Source organism: Ochotona princeps, chromosome 16 (assembly GCF_030435755.1).
Source record: "Ochotona princeps isolate mOchPri1 chromosome 16, mOchPri1.hap1, whole genome shotgun sequence".
NCBI lineage: Eukaryota > Metazoa > Chordata > Mammalia > Lagomorpha > Ochotonidae > Ochotona > Ochotona princeps.
The window spans coordinates 54,231,541-54,251,369 of NC_080847.1; the positions used below are offsets into that span (position 1 = coordinate 54,231,541).

The 19,829-nt window shown below is 39.9% G+C and overlaps 3 protein-coding genes and 1 non-coding gene across 4 annotated transcripts in view; 2 read left to right on the top strand and 2 right to left on the bottom strand.

The window, feature by feature from the left end:
• Positions 1-19,829, top strand: part of EMP3 (epithelial membrane protein 3) — a 161,618-nt gene that overhangs the window by 76,295 nt on the left and 65,494 nt on the right. The window lies entirely within an intron of this gene.
• On the top strand, positions 1,152-2,099 carry LOC101516228 (vomeronasal type-1 receptor 4-like). Its single transcript, XM_004597197.2, has one exon. It carries the CDS (start codon positions 1,152-1,154, stop codon positions 2,097-2,099), a length of 948 nt encoding a protein of 315 aa, XP_004597254.2.
• On the bottom strand, positions 9,938-10,068 carry LOC131482301 (small nucleolar RNA SNORA70). The gene has a single exon (XR_009246881.1). It is a non-coding gene; the product is annotated as a small nucleolar RNA SNORA70 (small nucleolar RNA).
• LOC101516468 (olfactory receptor class A-like protein 1) lies at positions 10,550-11,529 on the bottom strand. Its single transcript, XM_058674562.1, has one exon. It carries the CDS (start codon positions 11,468-11,470, stop codon positions 10,550-10,552), a length of 921 nt encoding a protein of 306 aa, XP_058530545.1. The 5' UTR covers positions 11,471-11,529.

Here is a 19,829-nt window from a genome sequence, read left to right on the forward strand (position 1 = left end):
GCATATTGGCGACTCTATAATTCTCTCTTTCTCTCTCTTTTCTTATGGTAAATTTCACTTTCCAGAAATTTGCCTATACACGTCAACCTTCCAAAATTTTTGGCATAGTCACAACATTATTGTTTAAAAAATATGTATAACTTCTCACATTTTTTTTACCATTTGAAGTTTCCTATTGTTAGTGTCTTTAGCAAGTGCCACCTTCTCTCTAGAGGTTTGTTAACTTTGTTTTAGAAATGAATGCACCTTGCCTTCATACTTCTGTAATACATTCACTTCAATATTTTTTCCCTTTATTTTACTAAGAAGTGTTTTCCTTTTGAACTTAATGAAAACCTTAGTATTAACATATCCTTTCACTTTTGTAATTCAGCAGAATTGTGTGTAAGTTGTTCTGTTCAATGAAATTCACTTTGTCCTCGTTCACTTGGGTGTTTGCTGGGGGTGACGTGTGTGCAGGTTCCAGCTGAGAAAGGGGAGCTGGGCATTGAGCAGTGATGCGTGGGTTTCTCAAGGCATTAGGTGGAATGACGTGGCTTGTTCAATGTTTTTTCATCTGGCAGTTTTGAAGTTGCAAAGTCTTTGATGACACCTCTTACTAAAGTGGTGGCTTTTCCTACGTGTTCCCGTGTGTTCATGCGTCTTTACATTCAATATTCAAATTTACAAGTTTCATGTTGTGAAAGTGCACTTCATTATATCGAGCTTTTCTATTTTTTAAATGTTTGTTTTTTCCTCTGAATTATTTTACGTACACCTGATTTCTATTCCCCTAATGTTAGGGTATTTGTATAGGATTAGCGATAATAAGCAGCCTAACACTCCTGAAAAGAATCATTTTGAATGTGTAAAGTTGTCATTCACAGATGCCATAGTGTCCCTCCAGAATGTAAGGTGGTAGAACGTACTAGAATGTGTGATGGCAGCTTTGCAGCCCACCTTTTTCACATCACCGGCTTCTGCGCTCTAAGGTGCAAACTGTGCCCAGAAGCCAGTTTGCAGAAATACCACAGCAGAGTCTGAAACAGAAAATGGATGCTTTTACCACCTTCCTTAACATCATATTCTTCAAAAAGTTCCATTTAAAAAAAATAATGTCACAGTACAATTACTAGTTTTTGAGTGAATGTCAACCTTACCTAATTTAGATAATGTTCCCAGGTGACACAATTTATAGTTTTGTTCTCATATGTCAGGTTTGCATTGGTGTTATGGCAAACTCTTTGCTCTTCCTGATATATGCATATACCTTTTTAATTCAACCTCATCTGAGGAAGCTCATAGATTCAATTTTCATGCACCTGACCATGGCCAATATTTTAACCATTATGTTCCAGTCAATACCACATATCATGTCATCCTTCAGAGTCAAAGATTTTTTGGACAATATCGGTTGCCAAACTTTTCTGTACCTGTACAGAGTTACCCGGGGCCTTTCCATCTGCACTACGTCTCTGCTGAGTGTGTTTCAGGCCATCACTGTCAGTCCCAGTCATTCTAAATGGGCGTGGCTGAAGTCTCAGCTGTCCAAGTGGATTTTGCCCTCTTTGCTTTCCTTCTGGGTCATCAACATGCTGATCTACACCTCCATCATTGTAACTGTGAGAGCCAGATCAAATTACACTATTGTTGGCACGAAGTTTGTTCATGCGTACTGTCAAACGAAGACGTTTCATGATCGCATTACAGGGTTATTTGAAAGTGTCATTGTGATCCATGATGTCCTGTTTATGCTGCTTATGATCGGGAGCAGCCTCTATATGGTGTTCATCCTGTACAGACACCGCAGGAGAGCCCGGCACATCCACAGCCTCACTCACTCTTCTGAGTCATCTGCAGAGAACAAAGCCACCCGCACTATCCTCTCAACGGTGTTGTGCTTTGTGCTATTTTACGTTGCCAATAACTTTGTGACTTTTTATGCGCTATATAGCCATGAGAAAAACGCAAGATTGGTGGGCATTACTGGACTTTTATCTTCCTGCTACCCAGCTTTCTGCCCATTTTTGCTAATGAAAAATAACAAAATTATTTCCAAAATGACTTCTTCCATTGCAATGATGCAAATCACGTTTTCTCCAAGACCTTTTGGTGGCTGAAGCAGCATCATTTATAACAGAGAAGTCTCCAGTTTATGAAGATTTACTTTCTTGGAACTGTACCTATGGCATAAACAAAATTTGTTCTCTGCATATTAATAACATATTTCACAAGATAAACCATTTTTGAAAGTCATTTTTCCATTAAATTACTCCCTTTAGAAATTGCCTATTTTCCCAGCAAACTAAAATCTGTCTGAATATCCATGTTTAATTTATTGCTAGGTTTGTGGCACATTCTGCTATGTATATTTTCTGCTTTCCTCTTTCTTTTGCTTAAATATAAATTGCAATGTCTTTTCGAACCTTGCCCTTAAAGTCAGTGACATTTACATATTCAATCATTTACTCAAATTATGGATTGTTTGGGATTTTCAGTATAAATGATCTTGTCAATAACAATAAAGACTCATTTTTAAAATACTGAATTTAAAAAGAAAAAGATTTTAAGAACAATCCCTGTAGCCATGGAGGATTTGTAATGGAGTTAGTCTGAGTTGAAGAATAAAGTCTACTTTTAAAAACATATAACGCTCATTTGAATTAGCAAATATATTAAATTACCAATGAGCTCACACTTAACCTACTGCTGTTTTGGTTATATTAGTATATGTAATGATATGTTGTTGAATATTTTTTCAACTTACGTAGAAGTAGTTTCTATTTTTCACAGTGCAGATTCAGAGGAACAGGAATAACTCCCTTCACCTCCGTTCCTACCACTGCTTCCCTCCCCATTTCCCTTTGGCCTCATAAGTTAAGTTTGTTATTGTGAAGCAAATGAATATGCAATTGTAAGAATTTAGGTTCTCTCATATGGATGCCGATTCATGTCCTGGCACCATTGTAACCATTTGAGGAATGAATCCACAGACATAGATGTTTCCTTCTGTAGATCTGACTTAGCAATAAAAATAAATAAATATTTTTAAAAATCACGGGGAAAACGAACATAGAGCTTGGTGGAACCTGTTCTTTTAATTTCTTCATGCCAATATATATTAGTTTATCTAGCTAGGAGGCATATACCCTTTCTTTCTAATGAAAATAATATACCTTTGTATTGGTTTACTTGATCTTCTATTCAGTTATTCTTGTGTATTAATAATTAAAAGTTTTTTAAAAAATAAAAAAATTAAAAATTAAAAATTAAAAAAAAAAAAGAATTTAGGATCTCTTAAAGCCAAGTCTACCCCATGGTCTTACAAAGAAGGAGTTTCTGAAAAACATAGCTTTCAGTCTTAGGAAAAAGAGAATGTCTAACTGACCTAATGATGTCACAGTTGCTCATCTTTCAGTTGGCATCCTTAAATACTCTGTTGACTTTATACTATAGCCAGGAGCAAAATCATGTTCACGAATATTATATGAATCATCCCTGAGAACTGAAAATTTGTAAAGTCAACTCCACAAAAGATAACTAAAATCGCAAAAGTCTGTGTTGTTAATTTTGTAATTTGTAAAAATTTTATTTTATAATACGGTTCCATAGTCTCTGGAATTTCCCCTCTCCCCAGCTCAAATCCCCTCCCTTCACTGATTTCCCCTATATTATTACAATACTATAGTCCTTCAAAAAACACTTGTAAGTCCATTATTCTGTTTAAGTGTCTCCTGACGATGCAGATATGGACAATGGTAGAGAATCCAGCATCTATTGCCAAGATATATTTAGACATTTTGTTGAGAGCCCATCTTTTATTTGGAAATAGAGATGTATACTGCATCTCAATATAATAGCCTCTATTACACAGTTCCTCTAAATGACTATATGTCCATGTATGTTTACCTATATATTTTGATCTTATATTTTGCCCGAAGATTGCCTTATATCAGAGAACATATAATATTTATCCTGTTGAGATTGACTTATTTCACTGAACATAAAGGTCTCTAGTTTGGGCTACTTGGTTGCAACTGGTAGAATTTCATTCTTTTAAATGGCTGAGTAGTATTCCATGGGGTAGATGTACCACAGTTTCTTTACCCACTTCTCCTTTGATGAATATCTGGGTTATTTCCATGTCTTTGCTACTGTCGATTGCATTGTTGTAAATGTAGGATCACAGATCCCTTTCTCATATGCAGATGTCATTTCTTTTGGATATATTCCCAGCAGTGGGATAGCTGGATCATATGGCCAGGTCTATTTTCAGTTCTCTTAGCACTCTCCATACTGATTTCCATAGTGACTGTACTACATACCCATCAATAGTGAAGGAGAGTATTTTTCTCCCCACTAACAAGCAGTTTTTAGAAAAGGTCTGAATGTAGGCCAATTTCATTGGAATTAAGTGGAACCTCAATGTGGTTTTCATTTGTATTTCCCTGATAGCTAGGAAGCCTGAGCATTTTCTTAAATGTCTAATAGTCATTTGAATATATTCTTTTGAAAAATATCTTGTTTCTTTCACCCATTTCCTCTTGTATTGAATTTGTGGTCTCTTGTGCATCCAGATAAGCTTTTGTATCATCTTTTCTATTTACTAAAGAATAATGTTGGGATTTTGATTGTGATTGCACTGAATCTGTATATTAGTTTTAGTAACATGGACATTCTGATGATGCTGATCCAGTCAACTCAGGAACATGGTAGATTTCTTCATCTTTTAATGTGTTATTTTATTTTTTTTCAATGTTTTATAATTTTTATCATAGAGGTCTTACACATCTTTTGTTAGGTTATTTACAAGATATTAAGATTCTCCTCCATTGTTTCAAAGGGGATTAAACTTACAAGTTCTCCATTGAATTATTTGTATACACTAATGCCATTGATATATGTGCATTGATTTTGTATCCTGTTACCTGTTAAATCCCATTATGAATTCCAATAGTCTCCTAATTATCTGCATGGTTCTTCCATGTAGATAACCTCCTATGTAGAGAATCATGTCATCTGCAAACAGGGATAATTTTAATTCCTCATTTCCAATTTGAATCCCTTTAATTTCTTTTTCTTGCCTTCTAGCTCCTGTCTAATAACAAGGACTTTCAATGCTTTCAATCCGAATAGCAGTGGTGAAAGTGGACATCCTCTTCTGCTAATGCGTTTTATAATTTCTCTTAATTAAATTTTGCCAATTAAAACTATTAACAGATATGTTGGCCACTGGGAGAAATAGGTCTGAACCAAGTACAATTATCAAGATATATCAATAACATAAATGATCAGCAGAATATATCTAGCCCTGTCTCTATTTCATTTTTGTCTATGTATACAAATATCTATCTATAGAAGACAGACACATAGCAAGCCAAAAGAGGGTCAGAGAGATGAAGATTTATTTATTTTTTTTTTATTACAAAGTCAGATATACAGAGAGGAGGAGAGACAGAGAGGAAGATCTTCTGTCTGATGATTCACTCCCCAAGTGAGCGCAATGACCGGTGCTGTGCCAATATGGAACCAGGAGCCAGGAGCCAGGAGCCAGGAACTTCCTCCAGGTCTCCCACGCGGGGGCAGGATCCCAAAGCATTGGGCCATCCTCGACTGCTTTCCCAGGCCACAGGCAGGGAGCTGGATGGGAAGTGGAGCTGCCGGGATTAGAACTGGTGCCCATATGGGATCCCGGGGCGTTCAAGGAGAGGACCTTAGCCACTAGTCCACACTGCTGGGCCCATGGGTCAGAGAGATGAATAGAATTAATTAAAATTTTAAAAATCATGCAAAAGGTATAGAAAAGATATAGAAGATAATATTTGAGTATTTGAAAGGCAATGTTTATTAAAATAATATCAGAAATAAGAGAGGAGACATGGAAACTGATGCCACCAAAATACAGAGCAGTAGTAAAATCTAGTACAATCGTACCTAAGAAAATAGCATAAACTAGAATTAATAAATAAATTCCTAGAAACATGAAAACTGTCAAAGCTATATTAAATCTAGAAGGCAGCATCACTATATTCTTAGAATTGTATCTACAAAACATATTGAATTTGGGCGCTGGTTCTAATCCCGGCAGCTCCACTTCCCATCCAGCTCCCTGCTTGTGGCCTGGGAAAGCAATCGAGGACGGCCCAATGCTTTGGGACCCTGCACCCGCATGGGAGACCCGGAGGAAGTTCCTGGCTCCTGGCTCCAGATCGGCACAGCACCGGCCGTGTGCTCACTTGGGGAGTGAATCATCGGACGGAAGATCTTCCTCTCTGTCTCTCCTCTATGTATATCTGACTTTGTAATAAAAATAAATAAATCTTTAAAAATATATTTAAAAAAATAGATGCAGAGAAGGCAATTGAAAAAAAAAATCCAACACCACTTCATGCTACACACCTTACGCAAAATAGGCATAGAAGGAACATTCTACAACGCAATCAAAGCAATTTGCAAAAAAACTAATGGCAGCATCATTCTAAATGGGGAAAGAATCGAACCCTTTCAACTAAAATCTGGAGCTAAGCAAGGATGTCGTCCACTGTGACCACTACTCTTCAATACAGTATCGGAAGTCCTTGCCAGAGCTATTAGGCAAGAACAAGGAATTAAAAGAGCCAACATTGGAAATGAGGACCTGAAATTATCTCTACTCACCGATGACATGAGTCTCTACATAGGAGAACCAAAAAACTCAGTCAAGACACTACTGGAACTCATTAGAGAATTTGGCAGGGTAGCAGGAAACAAAATGAATGAACACAAATTGATGGCACTATTGTGAGAAGGAAATTAGAAGTATAGTGCCTTTTGAAATAGTGGAGAGGAATATTAAATATTTGGAATTAAGCTAACTAAATATGTAGAAGACCTCTCTGATGAATTATTTTAATTTTAAAAATCAGTATTTTATTTCCATTTCTTAAATTAATCATTGTAAGTGCTAAATGAAGCAGATAATTTTCCTGTGACACTGGAAAATGATTTTTTATTACCTGAACAAAGCAAATTGTTCCATAGGGGAAAAAAATAAGCCATATACTATGCATTGAAGTTTCTTCATTTGCATATACAATGATAATATTTGTGTTCTCATTAAGATAAGTTTTACGTAGTAATGTTAATACAGCACAGTGTGTCTTGTGTGATGACACTGAAGGACCAAGAGGTGTGTTTGTCATTTTGTTTGGCTAGACTGCATTCTTCCACTGTTCTGCTTGGAAACCAATTGAACTCCTTGGAAGTATCTTTGGTGAAACACATCCAGTGATCTTCAAGCTAAGTTTCTCTGATATTCATAACATTATCAGATTTTTTACTGACTGCATGTGCAAGGTGTCTGACTGTCAGTTCTCATGGAAGGGGAGGGGCAATGCTCCCACTTAAACAATCATGCATGCCTAAGAAAAACCTTACAAGAGTGCTCAGTCTAGGAATTAAGATGTCACTGCATACAGACCTCTCTAAAAAATAACAAATTAGTTTTTGTAAGTTCCAAATAACCTAGAGACACAATCATCTCTCAATATTTTAAAACCTCATCCAGAAAACAGACACACAGGAAATATTAGAACCATCATGGACTACAAAAACCCTCGGCAGGCCCAACAATGACATCAGTAGAATGAGACACATACAAGTTCACTAACTACTCAAGATCCTAATGGAAACATTGGGCCCGGCATGGTGGCCTGATGGCTAAGGTCCTCGCCTCAAATGCGCACTGGGATCTCATATGGGCACCAGTTCTAGTCCCGGCAGCTCCACTTTCCATCCAGCTCCCTGCTTGTAGCCTGGGAAAACAGTCGAGAATGGCCCAAAACCTTGGGACCCTGCATCCGTGTGGGAGACCTGGAAGCAGTTCCTGGCTCCTGGCTTCGGATCGGTGCAGCACCGGCCGTTGCGCTCACTTGGGGAGTGAATCATTGGACGGAAGATCTTCCTCTCTGTCTCTCCTCCTCTCTGTATATCTGACTTTCCAATAAAAATTTTAAAAATTTAAAAAAAGATCCTAATGCAAACATCAAAGCAAGGTTATGAAAGAACGAATCTTTTACCTTCCATTTTGCTCTCGGTTTTACTGTTTGTTTTAGAAGCACAATGTATCCTGAACATCCTGAGCTAAATTCAGATTCTGCCAACCTCGGAGATGAGCAAGATGAATAAGATTAGCCACAATCAAATGGAGAATGATTTTTAGGGGTTCATGAATACAGGGGAACAAGTGTGCACACACCGCCTGTGAGTCCTGCTCACTAACCATCTGTTGACTGGGGAAGATGAGGGAGAAACCCTTTATGAAGCAAACACCCATTCCTCCCTATAAACTTCCCTAAGTTATGACATAAAAGTTACATATCTTTGGTATTTGCACATCAACATAGGCTGTATATACAATTGCATATACGTCTTCAGCGAGAAGTAAGATCTCTATGTGTGTATATGCATGCAACATACTACGAGTCACCTCTGAAATGCAAAGGTTGAAGCCCTAATGCCCAGAGTGACTCCACTGGGAGATAATATTACCGGATAAACAGCCATGAAGGAAGGTGACCTTGTCTCACATACAAGAATTTCAGAGCAAAGTAATGAGCAAAGTAAGATTTACTGACAAGAGAAGACTCCTGACGCAGCACTCAGACAGGCAGTACAAGACAGGAAGAGCAGAATCTGATTCAGGGGAGTCTTTCAAGCACAATTCAAGGACCAATCAGAGCGCAGTGACATAACCAGCCAGAAGCTGGAATTGTAATCCTGTCCAGCCTGCTCATGAGAAGACAAAAAAGCCATTGGAAATGTCTGATCTCTACTGAATTTCATATTTGTCTCCTCTGTACTGACTACATTCATAGAGTACCTGAACTTCCTCGTTTTACTCCCAGTATTTTCAAAACTGACATTCTGGCATCATCTCTACAGCGGCAGCAAAGGCAGAGGGAAGAACATGTAAAGTTGAAGGACACCATCAGTACAACAGCATTTACTCTCCATGGTCCAACCTGTTCCTTCCATAACAGTTGGGATTATTTGAAGTTTTACACCTGATTTATCAATAATTCAACTATTCAAATGTTTAAAAACTGCCTCCAGCTGTGTGAGTTAGGAGGAACGGTAATACTCTTGGATATTCCAAATGCTTATCAGAGTGCCTGGGTTAGAATCATGACCCTGCTTCTGATTAAAGTTCCTACTAATGAAGAGTCTAGGGAGAACAGGGTTAGTTCAGGGTTTTAGCCATTGGAAATGTGTGACTGGTACCTTCTATTCTCATGGTAGTTTCTAGAAACTGTGAAGGGTAGGATCCACTTGTGTCCTGCCAGATGCACCTTCAAGGCACAGAGGAGCATCCTGTGTGCTTCGAAAGGACTCCCTGCTCCTCATTCCAACAGGGACCTCATCTGGGAATTACACAGATGCTCTGAGAGCTCTCAGTGTTTTACCGTATGTTAAAGATTGAATCTCCCAAATATCTCACCCTCTCAATCAGCTCTGCTTTCATGGCTTTTCAAACGTTAGAGTTACTTTTTGCAATAGCAATCAGGATTTATTATGGATGATGAAGAAGGAACACAGAAGAGCGGAAGCTCTCACGAGTGGAGGGCTCACCACTTGTCCAGGGGTTAATGTTGGGGATCGGCTTGATCCCATAGTCATCAGGGATGGGCTGCTTCTCTTCCACCATGCCTTCAGTTTTGTACACACTAAACTAGGTAAGTCTTACTTCTTTGAGATGTGGAGCTTCTGGTGACCAGGGAATGTAACTCAGAACTGGAACTTGAACCTGTGTAGATTCAACCAAATGTTCCTTGTTCTACAGCTTGGTGCAGAGGGACATGACAACTAGGCCAATATGAACCCTGGCTACTGAGCCTTGGCAACCATGTCCCCCCCAAACCTGTATGGGGCCTACATTAGGAACAGTATGAGGGCGGAGGCATGATTGTCCACTGAAAAGGGCTGTTTCGAAGGCCCTAAAGGACAACCTGTAGGAGTAACAGGTTGTATACACTTCAAGAAGGCTGCTGTGGGCAGGCACTGCACATGTTTCCAAGAAGAAAGGGTGTTGGTCAGCTTCATTAGCTTCTGGAGATACAACTGTTTTCCCTGCTAAAAGACATTCTTTCAGTCTCTTTTGATTTCGCATCTTTTTTAGGTTTTTGATGCACAGTAGCCTCTAGAGACATCCCCAAAATTAGTGAAGTGGGTGTTATTTACAGAACGGCTGAACAAGCTACTCCAAATGTATGTATTTGTTCTAAGAGGTCTAGTAAAAATGGAAAAATAAGAACAACAAGCGAGCAGATAAAGGTAGCTTAATGTTATACAATGGATTTATTAAAAGCAATATATAACTAAGAGATGTAACTGATATGAAGATTAGTAACTTCTTTAATATTTCTATTTTTAAAAAATGTGAATCTCTCTAAATGAATTACAGAGTTGAACTCAAATTAGTTCCATTCCCACAGCTCCACACAAACATACTATTTTTTCATATATGAACTTTAATGACAAATCCTCTGATGGAGGTGATGGCAAGTTAGCCAATAAAAGATCTTTGGGAAAATTACATTCTCATCTTGAAAACAGAGGAAATTAGTCTGACAAAGATTTTATTATGTTTTATCAACAAAAAGGGGCAGATTGTCCGGTAGCATGATGATAAAATTCCATTAAAACCCTCCAACCTTACATTTTTCCCAGAGTTGTATAGTCCATAAAACATCAAAGAGTTGTTGGCAACATAAAACAGCACGAAGCACAATACCAGCAGGAGGATAGTGCGGGTGGCTTTGTTCTCTGCAGATGACTCAGAAGAGTGAGTGAGGCTGTGGATGTGCCGGGCTCTCCTGCGGTGTCTGTACAGGATGAACACCATGTAGAGGCTGCTCCCGATCATAGGCACCATACACACGAGATCATGCATGATGATGACACTTAAAAATAATTTTGACTTGTATTCTTCAACCTTAATGTTCTGACAGTACGCTTGAACATAAGGCCCACTGCCAAGAGTGGAGTTTGATTTGGCTCTCACACTTTCAATGATGTGACTGTAGATCATCATGTTGATGACCCAGAAGGAAAGCAAAGAGGGCAAAATCCACTTGGACAGCTGAGACTTCAGCCATGCCCATTTAGAATGACTGGGACTGACAGTGATGGCCTGAAACACACTCAGCAGAGACGTGGTGCAGATGGAAAGGCCTCGAGTCACTCTGGTTATGTACAAAAATGTCTGACAACCAATATCATCCAAGAAATCTTTGACTCCATAGAACGACATGAGCTGTGGTGTTGACTGGAACACAATAGTTACAGTGTTGACAACTGTCAGGTGCATGCACATCACATCCATGGGCTTCTTCAGCTGTGGCTCGATCAGGAAGATGTATGCATATATCAGGAAGACCAGTGAGTTTGCCAGCACACCAATAAAGATCTGACTTAGGAAAAAGAAACTATAAATTGTGTCACTTGCGGACATTATGTCAATGGTGCTTCATGTGCATTTGTTAGGTTGTTAACTTTGGCATCCTCAGAAAAATAGGTTGCATTCTGAAATGACAAACATGCAGCCAGGTGAAGGTCACGATTACACCTCTGTTCCAGCGAGGTGTGATGAAACTGTCTAATCTTCTATATTTCAGACCCAACTGTGGTACTTCCAGGAACTCAATGTCAGCCGTTCTTCGAATGTCAGGATCTATGGTTCTCTTACATGAATAGGTGGACTTCGGATGCCAATGTCCTACCTTCTAGTGTGAGGACATGAGGCCATGATGGCCTCTGTGAGTCACAGTTTGCAGTTGATATTCAGATTCTTAGACTGCTGATCTCTAATCCTATGTGTTGTGTTTAAACTAATGAACATTATGGTCGTATGCAAGAAGGCCAGGATTTGATTTTTGAACTGCATTTTTAGAATTTTGACCACAAACATAATTCTTACCATCAAGAAACATTTTTAAATCGTAATTTCAGAGTAGTTTACCCACTCATATATTTGGCAAACAAAACTGTAATTAATTAATTTTTACAATACAAAAAGAACAGGTTTTCCAAGAAAGGAATTCTGCCTCCTGTCATCTAGCCAGAGGTGCTGGGAAGCATGTTTGTTCTCATTCTTGGTGTAGGAGCCTCTGTCATGCAGTGCAGTGAGGCTGACGATGTGGCTGGAGCTACCACAACGTTTGGGACAGAACTCAAGCTTTCTGACCCCATCACAGATGAACTCAGTCCAACTACGCATCCCTGTGGCTTGCTGCATATGCCATCTCTAAAATGTCTCCCAAAACCTACTTTTATATATTTATTATAGGAACGGACCTAGCCAGTTCACAAATATATTGCATACAGGAATGATATGACAGCCATTGAAGCTGACACACAAATGAATGACATTAATGCTTCATCTCTATGTATTGTTTTGTGAGTTGTGCTACTATCATTCTCTCATAGTCTTTGTCATGTAACATGTCACCTTTCTCCATAGATCTCTACACATATATGACTCCTCCATAATAACCTCACCCATAGGGTACCTGAACTTTCTATGTTGCACTCCCAGCCTTGCCGTAACTCATGTTCTGGCATCATCTCTACTACACCAATGGCAGAGGAAAGAATATCCAATGTTTAAGGACACCATCAATACAGGGGTGTTCTGCTTCCGTGACACCATTCACTCCTTCCCATTATTGTAGCTTAGGATCATAAGAGTTGGAATTATTTGACTTGTGTTACTCGAATAGTCTGCAGTGTAAACTGCTCTAACTTTTACAAAGTGCATCCACCAGTGTGCGTTAGGAGGGATGGTAAACACTCTCAGATGCCCACGACTCCTACAGAGCATCTGGGTTAGAATCCTGACTCTGCTTCTGTGCAAGCTTCCTGCTCCTGCTCCGATAGTGTCACACTTCACATGTCACCAACACAACAACTACAAAGTTGTATTTCTAAAAATGTATCATGACTTAACTTACCATAAAACATGAGTACTGTAGAAAGTCACAAACGTACAAAGATCATCATGATGAAATTGAGTAGCAGCTAAAGTCATTGCACGAGGAATCCCACAAAATGCTTCAATGGTAAAGTGCAGAAAATACCTGCAAACATTGCCCAAGGATGGAGAAGAGCATCCAGTAAATCCACTGAGAACTAAGCAACACTTAATACCTAATACATAAGGTAGGTGTGGAAAGTATAATGGCACTGCTTACTTCCGGGGTCACTTAGAAAATAAGCTACACAGGTTAATTTCAGGGTGAATTCAGGGATTTCCAATATGAGTGTAGCAACTGACCAAGACAATTAGCCACAGAGGAAGGGGAAGGGTAATATTAGAAAGCTTGTATGTAAGTTTCACCATAGTTTTAAATCAAAGGAGAAAACAGCTCAGCACCGCAACTGATACACAAAATACTGTGATCATTTTATACACACATATATATAAATATACATATATATGCATCTTAGCATTTAAATGATAAAGCATGATATCAACTCTGTCCTATAATGGCAACACACTGAAAGTTTTGCACTGAGATTGAGTACAAATAAAAATATCTGCTATTAACACTTCTACTCATCATGCCTCTGCATGGTCCATATTAAAAACTACTATAATATTAATGTCATTATAAAGAAATTGACTCATTTATCATGAAGTGATTATGTATTAAGAAAGATACTCAAAGTCACTGATTAAAATCGTTAAATGCTGTGAGGAATTTTCAAACACTGAGAGCTAAGCGTTAAAAAGAGGGATTTCAAAAGATAAAATACTGATACTTTACATAATATATGGAAAACAGTTTATATGCGATTAAATAAGTAACATCTCTAATTAGTAATTAATCCAGCTGATTTGAATGCGACTGAAGCCTTTTCATCTAAGAGCAAAGTATCCACTCGTTTGAAATAAAAATACCCAAAATGGAGGCAAATGAAAATTTCAAAAAAATACAGATTCATAAAATGAAACTAGATGCACACTAATCCCAGCTACATAAATATTCATTTTAGTTTGAAAGAAAACAGCAAAACACGGGGCAAAAATGAAAAACACTCACTGACTGAAGACCTGGAGAGATCTGTGAGCACAAAAGTATGAGAAGAAACAGTGTCTGTGACAGATGGGAACGTCCAGTCAACAAGTAGCAGTCCTGCCTAAGCCAGCACAGAGAGCAGCAGGGCAGGTGGGAGAGGCAATGAGCAATGCCTCTCCTCCACACTGGGGCTGCAGAACCTTTCCGGGGCAGTCGGCTTCCCCCACAGGGAGGCCTCCTTCAGATCATGGGTCTGCCCAGCACTGACTGTGTATCAGGGACTGGGAGGCAGCATGTCACCTCCCAGTGCACACAGGTCAGCCTGTCACCTACTTCAGACCTTGTTTATTGTGTCCTTCTGACACAACAGGGAGTCACAAATCACCCTCCCACAGGCAAAGGCAATCTCCTGGTGGATACATGGGGTTGAGTCATGAGCAGTGCCAAGTTGGGGCATGAGTTTTCCCAAGTGGAACGCCATCAGAAAGTAAACTTCAGGATGACAAAATCATCAGAAGTTAGTTCCCATGCAGCTAACGGGAGTCATGACCTCGCTGGAGATTTCTTCTTTTTCTTATTCAAGAGTTGTGGTTTGACTTTATTATTTTCCATTCTATGGTTATTTTTATGACTTTTTGCTTTAACCTCATTCCGTCATCTCAATGTACTTTTTGGGATTGCTTTGCTAGGATGGTTAAAATATTCACTTTATTTATTTATTTATTTATTTATTTATTTATTTAATAGTGAGTTTCAGAGTGACTGGGAAGATCTTTCATCTGCTGGTTGATTCCCCAAATTGCCAGAATGGCTGGGAGAGTTCAGGCCAAAGTCAGGACCTTGGAATTCCATCTAGGTCTCCCACTTGAGCAGCAGGAAGCCAAGCACTTGCACCAGCCTCTGCTACTTCCTCAGGTGTGTTAGTAAAAAATGGCGATTGGATGTAGAACAGCTGGGACGCAAGCCAGCATCTCATACGTGGAAACCTGGATATTAACCTGCTGAGTTAATCCAGTGTATTAATCTATGACTCAGTATAACTGATGAGTTCAAGCCATTTACATTCAGGGTTAATATGACTGGGTGGTAATTTGGTCCTGTCATTTTAGCAATGGGTTGTTCATTTATTTAGGCTTCTGTTGTTATTATACTGGAATGTTCTTCATATTTGCCTTTGTTTGGTGCTATTCCTCTTCTCTGTCAAGAGAACATCTTTAAGTATCCTTTGTAAGGCAGGTTTGGAAGAGGTCAATTCTTTTAACTTTTCTTTACTGTGGAAGAATTGCATTTCATTTTCAAAGACAAAGGAAAGCTTTGTTGGTTATGTTATCCTTGCCTGAGAATTTTTGCTTTTAGAATCTAGAATATGTCACTCCATTCTCTTCTGGCCAGTAGAGTTTCCTTTGGGAGGTCTCCTGTGAGTTTAAGTGGCATTCCTTTATATGCCAGCTACGTCCACTTGAGGAGAGCTTGATCATCATGTGTCATTGTGAATGTCATGTTTGGTTATGCCTGTTGGTAGCTCTGTGCTCCTCCTGCATGTTGTTTCCCAATTCATTCTCTAGATTAGGGGAATTTTCCTTCAATATTTCATTAAATACATTTTTAAAGCCAGCTTCCCTTTTTGCACCTTCTGGGACTCCCATAGATCTTATATTTGGCCTGTTAATAGTGTCTTTCAGTTCTTGCATACTTTTTTTAGCTTGATTCAGCTCTGCTTCCAGCTTTTTTGTTTGTTTCCCACTGGTGACAGGAAATATCTTCCAATTCCGAGATTCTTTCTTCTGCCTCCTTCATTCTACTTTGGAGACTGTCCACTGTACTTACAATTTGCTCCACTGTGTTCTTCATTTATGATATATCAGCTTTCATTGGATTCATTTTCTGTGTGACATATTCCTTAAATTCCTTGGATGCCTGCTTTATATGCTTCTTGTTATTGATAAGAAGCTTTATAACAAGTGTTTTGAATTCTGTATCCCCCATTTTCTCGATATCTTCCTCAATGAACTCTGAGGTTGGTAAAGTGTTTGCTCCTTTGCAGGGAACTCTTCAGTAATATTCATTGTGCTTCTGTGTCTCTGATTTTGCTCTTGGTCATTGTACTTCTGGTTAGCAGATTCTTCTCCTTGGAGCTGGTTTCTAAGCTCTGTCACCCACAGGTCTACAGTTTGATTTTACTTAATGCAGTTGGTACACGGCTCTTTGTTTGCGGTCACTTGTGCCACTCCCTCCTACAAGTTCCAGGTTTGGGTTCTTATGTTAGATTTCCACCATGGTCTCCGTAGCCCCAGCTCCTGGGTCAGCACCCTCCACCTCCTGTGATAACGTGCTGAGGCTGCACCATTGTCTGGACAACCTTTCTTCTACTTCTGGATGGAGCAGGTCCCAGGATTAGGGAGACAACAGGTGTACTATAGAGCTAGGTTGTTGGCAGTGCTGATCTTGCCTAAAGCTGTTGGCCATTAGATATGAGGGCTACATGGACCTATTTTGACCCAGATGATGTCAAATTTGGTATTATTTTCCCTGTGGGACCAGTGTAATGCAATGAGCTCAGTGTGTTCGCTCCCAGCTAAGCACATGCACAACTCACTGCTGTCCCTGCAGTCTTAAAGGTTTTCCACACCGTATAAAATGGCACCTGACTCGGCTGTAAGGGGTGAACTGGGCTCTGAAATCCACCATCTTCCCACATTGCGTGTCTAGGACCTGCTGCTCTGTTTCTGCTCCTGGTCAAATCAAACAGACCAGCTAGATGGGCGGACACTGTTGTGTCTGCTGTTTTCTGCTGTTTTCCTGTGTCTGTCAGTCTCCAGGTACTCTTCTGCTGTTGTTCTGTCCTCTCCTATTTTCTGGAATGTGCCCTCTCTACTTCACATTGGCTACTGTTTCTCCATCTGTTTAAACGTGTCCTTACCCTATTCTGCCATCTTGATTCCGTAAGTTACATTCTAAGCACTGTTCCTGAGGAAGGAATTGTGGTGTCTTATTTTTCATTTGTCTGGTGTTGTTGTTAGTGGTGCACTACATCTGTATTTGCAAAATACACTGAAATTACATTTTACAAAACATTAGCAAAAAGAAAAAGAGCAACAAGTGGCATAAAACAAGAGGGGGAGAAATCATAAGATAGAAATTCCTTACAATACTATCCACAAAGGCCCGGCGGCATGGCCTAGCGGCTAAAGTCCTCGCCTTGAAAGCCCCGGGATCCCATATGGGCGCCGGTTCTAATCCCGGCAGCTCCACTTCCCATCCAGCTCCCTGCTTGTGGCCTGGGAAAGCAGTTGAGGACGGCCCAAAGCTTTGGGACACTGCACCCACATGGGAGACCCGGAAGAGGTTCCAGGTTCCCAGCATCGGATCGGCGCGTACCGGCCCATTGCGGCTCACTTGGGGAGTGAAACATCGGATGGAAGATCTTCCTCTCTGTCTCTCCTCTCTGTATATCCGGCTTTCCAATAACAATAAAATCTTTTTTTTTATTATTAAAGATTTATTTTATTTTTATTACAAAGTCAGATATACTGAGAGGAGGAGAGATAGAGAGGAAGTGGAGCTGCTGGGATTAGAACCAGCAGCCATATGGGATCAAGGCGAGGACCTTAGCCACTAGGCCACGCTGCCAAGCCCAACAATAAAATCTTAAAAAAAAAAAAAAAAAAAAAAGCAATACTATCCACAAAATACATGACATCTGTCCTCTTTAGAATAATACCATATCTCTACAAGTGAATAAATGAACATGCAATAGTTCAAGTAAGTTAGGAAAATAAAAAGGTACAAGGAGATATTTCACATCACTTAACTGGACTCTTTCAACAAAGTGATGACTAGAGCTTCTTGCAGATAAGGAAGGGAACTCTCGTGTATTGTTTCTTGGAAGACAAATTTGTATAACTATGGAGTTTTCACAAAAAATCCACAACTCTATGACCAGCTATGCTACTTCTGGCATGTGTGAGTAGGTAATGAAGTCAGTATTGTCAGGATTAATCGAGCAGACAAGAAGAAGCAGCTTAACAAAAAATGATTTTATTATTCTACACTGTGGCCATCAGCCACACCTTCAGGATGATGCACTTTATTTGAGAATACAGAGACTTTTACTCCCCAAAAGAATCCAGATGTCACACAAAGACTTTCATTAATTCTTACCTTATATGAAGCTGGCAATTCTTACAATAATTATTCTTATGTTAGTAAGACTAAAAAACATGAAAGAAAAGACATTAACACAGAGTCTTGGTATGCTTTGATCTGCTATTTACAGCTCAAGGAAAGCAAAAGAACAAATAGTATTGAGGCCAGGGGCGCTCTCTACTGTTATAGGAGAGACAGCACTGTGGATTTCAGTCTGCCACTTAGTGTTCCAATGTTAGACACAAGCCCATGTGTTCCTGGCTTGTGAATCACTCCCTTGTCCACTGATGCACTCAGCTCCTTCAAGTACATGGAGGAGAGACCTGCACCCCCATGGTCACACACTGTAGTGCCATCTGCAATGGCCAAGATGTGAAATCAGCCTAGAGGAACATCAATGGATGAAGTGATAAAGAAAATGTGATATACACACAATTGTGATTTATTCAGACAGACACCAAGAACAAAAAATTGTAAAAAATGGATGCGGCTGGAGGTCACTGCTTCACATGAACTAGCTCAGACACAGAACACAAATACCACTAATTTCCTTTGCACATAAGTGGAAGCTTCCATGATGCTGATCTGAATCTACTAGAGTAATTACCAGAGGTCATTACAAATGCGCCAAAGGGAACCCTACATGATGGCCTAGTGGTTAAATCCTTGCCTTGCACACACCAGGACCCCAGATGGGCACTAGCAAATGTCCCGGTTGCTCCACTTCCCATCCAGCTCCCTGCTTGTGGCCTGGGAAAGCAGTCCAGGATGGACCAAAGCCTTGGGACCCTGCACCCATGTGGGAGACCTGGGAGAAGCTCTTGGCTACTGACTTCAGTTCAGCTCACCTCCGGACATTCCAGACACTTGAGGAGTGAACCAGCAAACAGAAGGTCTTTCTGTCTTTGCTTCTCTCTGAAAATCTGCCTTTCCAATGAAAGTAAGTAAAGCTAAAACATGTAATGCAGGAGGGCAAATAACATGACTAACAGGAACCAAGCACAATTCACAAAAGTTCTAGTGTTCTGAGCACATCAGGGCAACTATACAATCATGTATTACATAGTTTTTGAAGGACAACCAGAGAGGAGGAGCTTGTAGGCTCCAATCATAGAGAAACAATAAGGAAATGGAAATGCCAACTCTCTGATTGAGCAAATAAGTTTATGATGTATACATGCATTTAAAATTGTACCATATCTCTTACAGACATGTGCATTTTTTCCTTATTGGAAAAGCAGATCAGGTTTATGGAGAAGAGAGACAGGAGAATGATCTTCCATCTGCTGGTTCTCCCAACACCAAATGGCCCAAAGGTCGGACCTCAACCAACTGAAGCCAGGAACCAAAAGCCTCCACCCTTTCGTCCCCAGAGCAGGTGCAGGGTCCCAAGGGCCTGGGCACCCTCTACACCTCTCACAGGCCATAAACAGAGAGCTAGACGAGCAAGCAGAGCAGAAGGAACAAGAAACAACTCCCACACAGAACCCCAACACCTGCAAGGCAGCGTCCACCCACAAAGCCATTGCATTGGACCTTAAGCACTTACCTAAATGTCATGCTAATAAAAATTACCACGTGGGAGACCCAGAAGAGCTCCTAGCTTTGGACTGGCGCAGCTCCGGCCCTTGCGGCCACTTGGGGAGT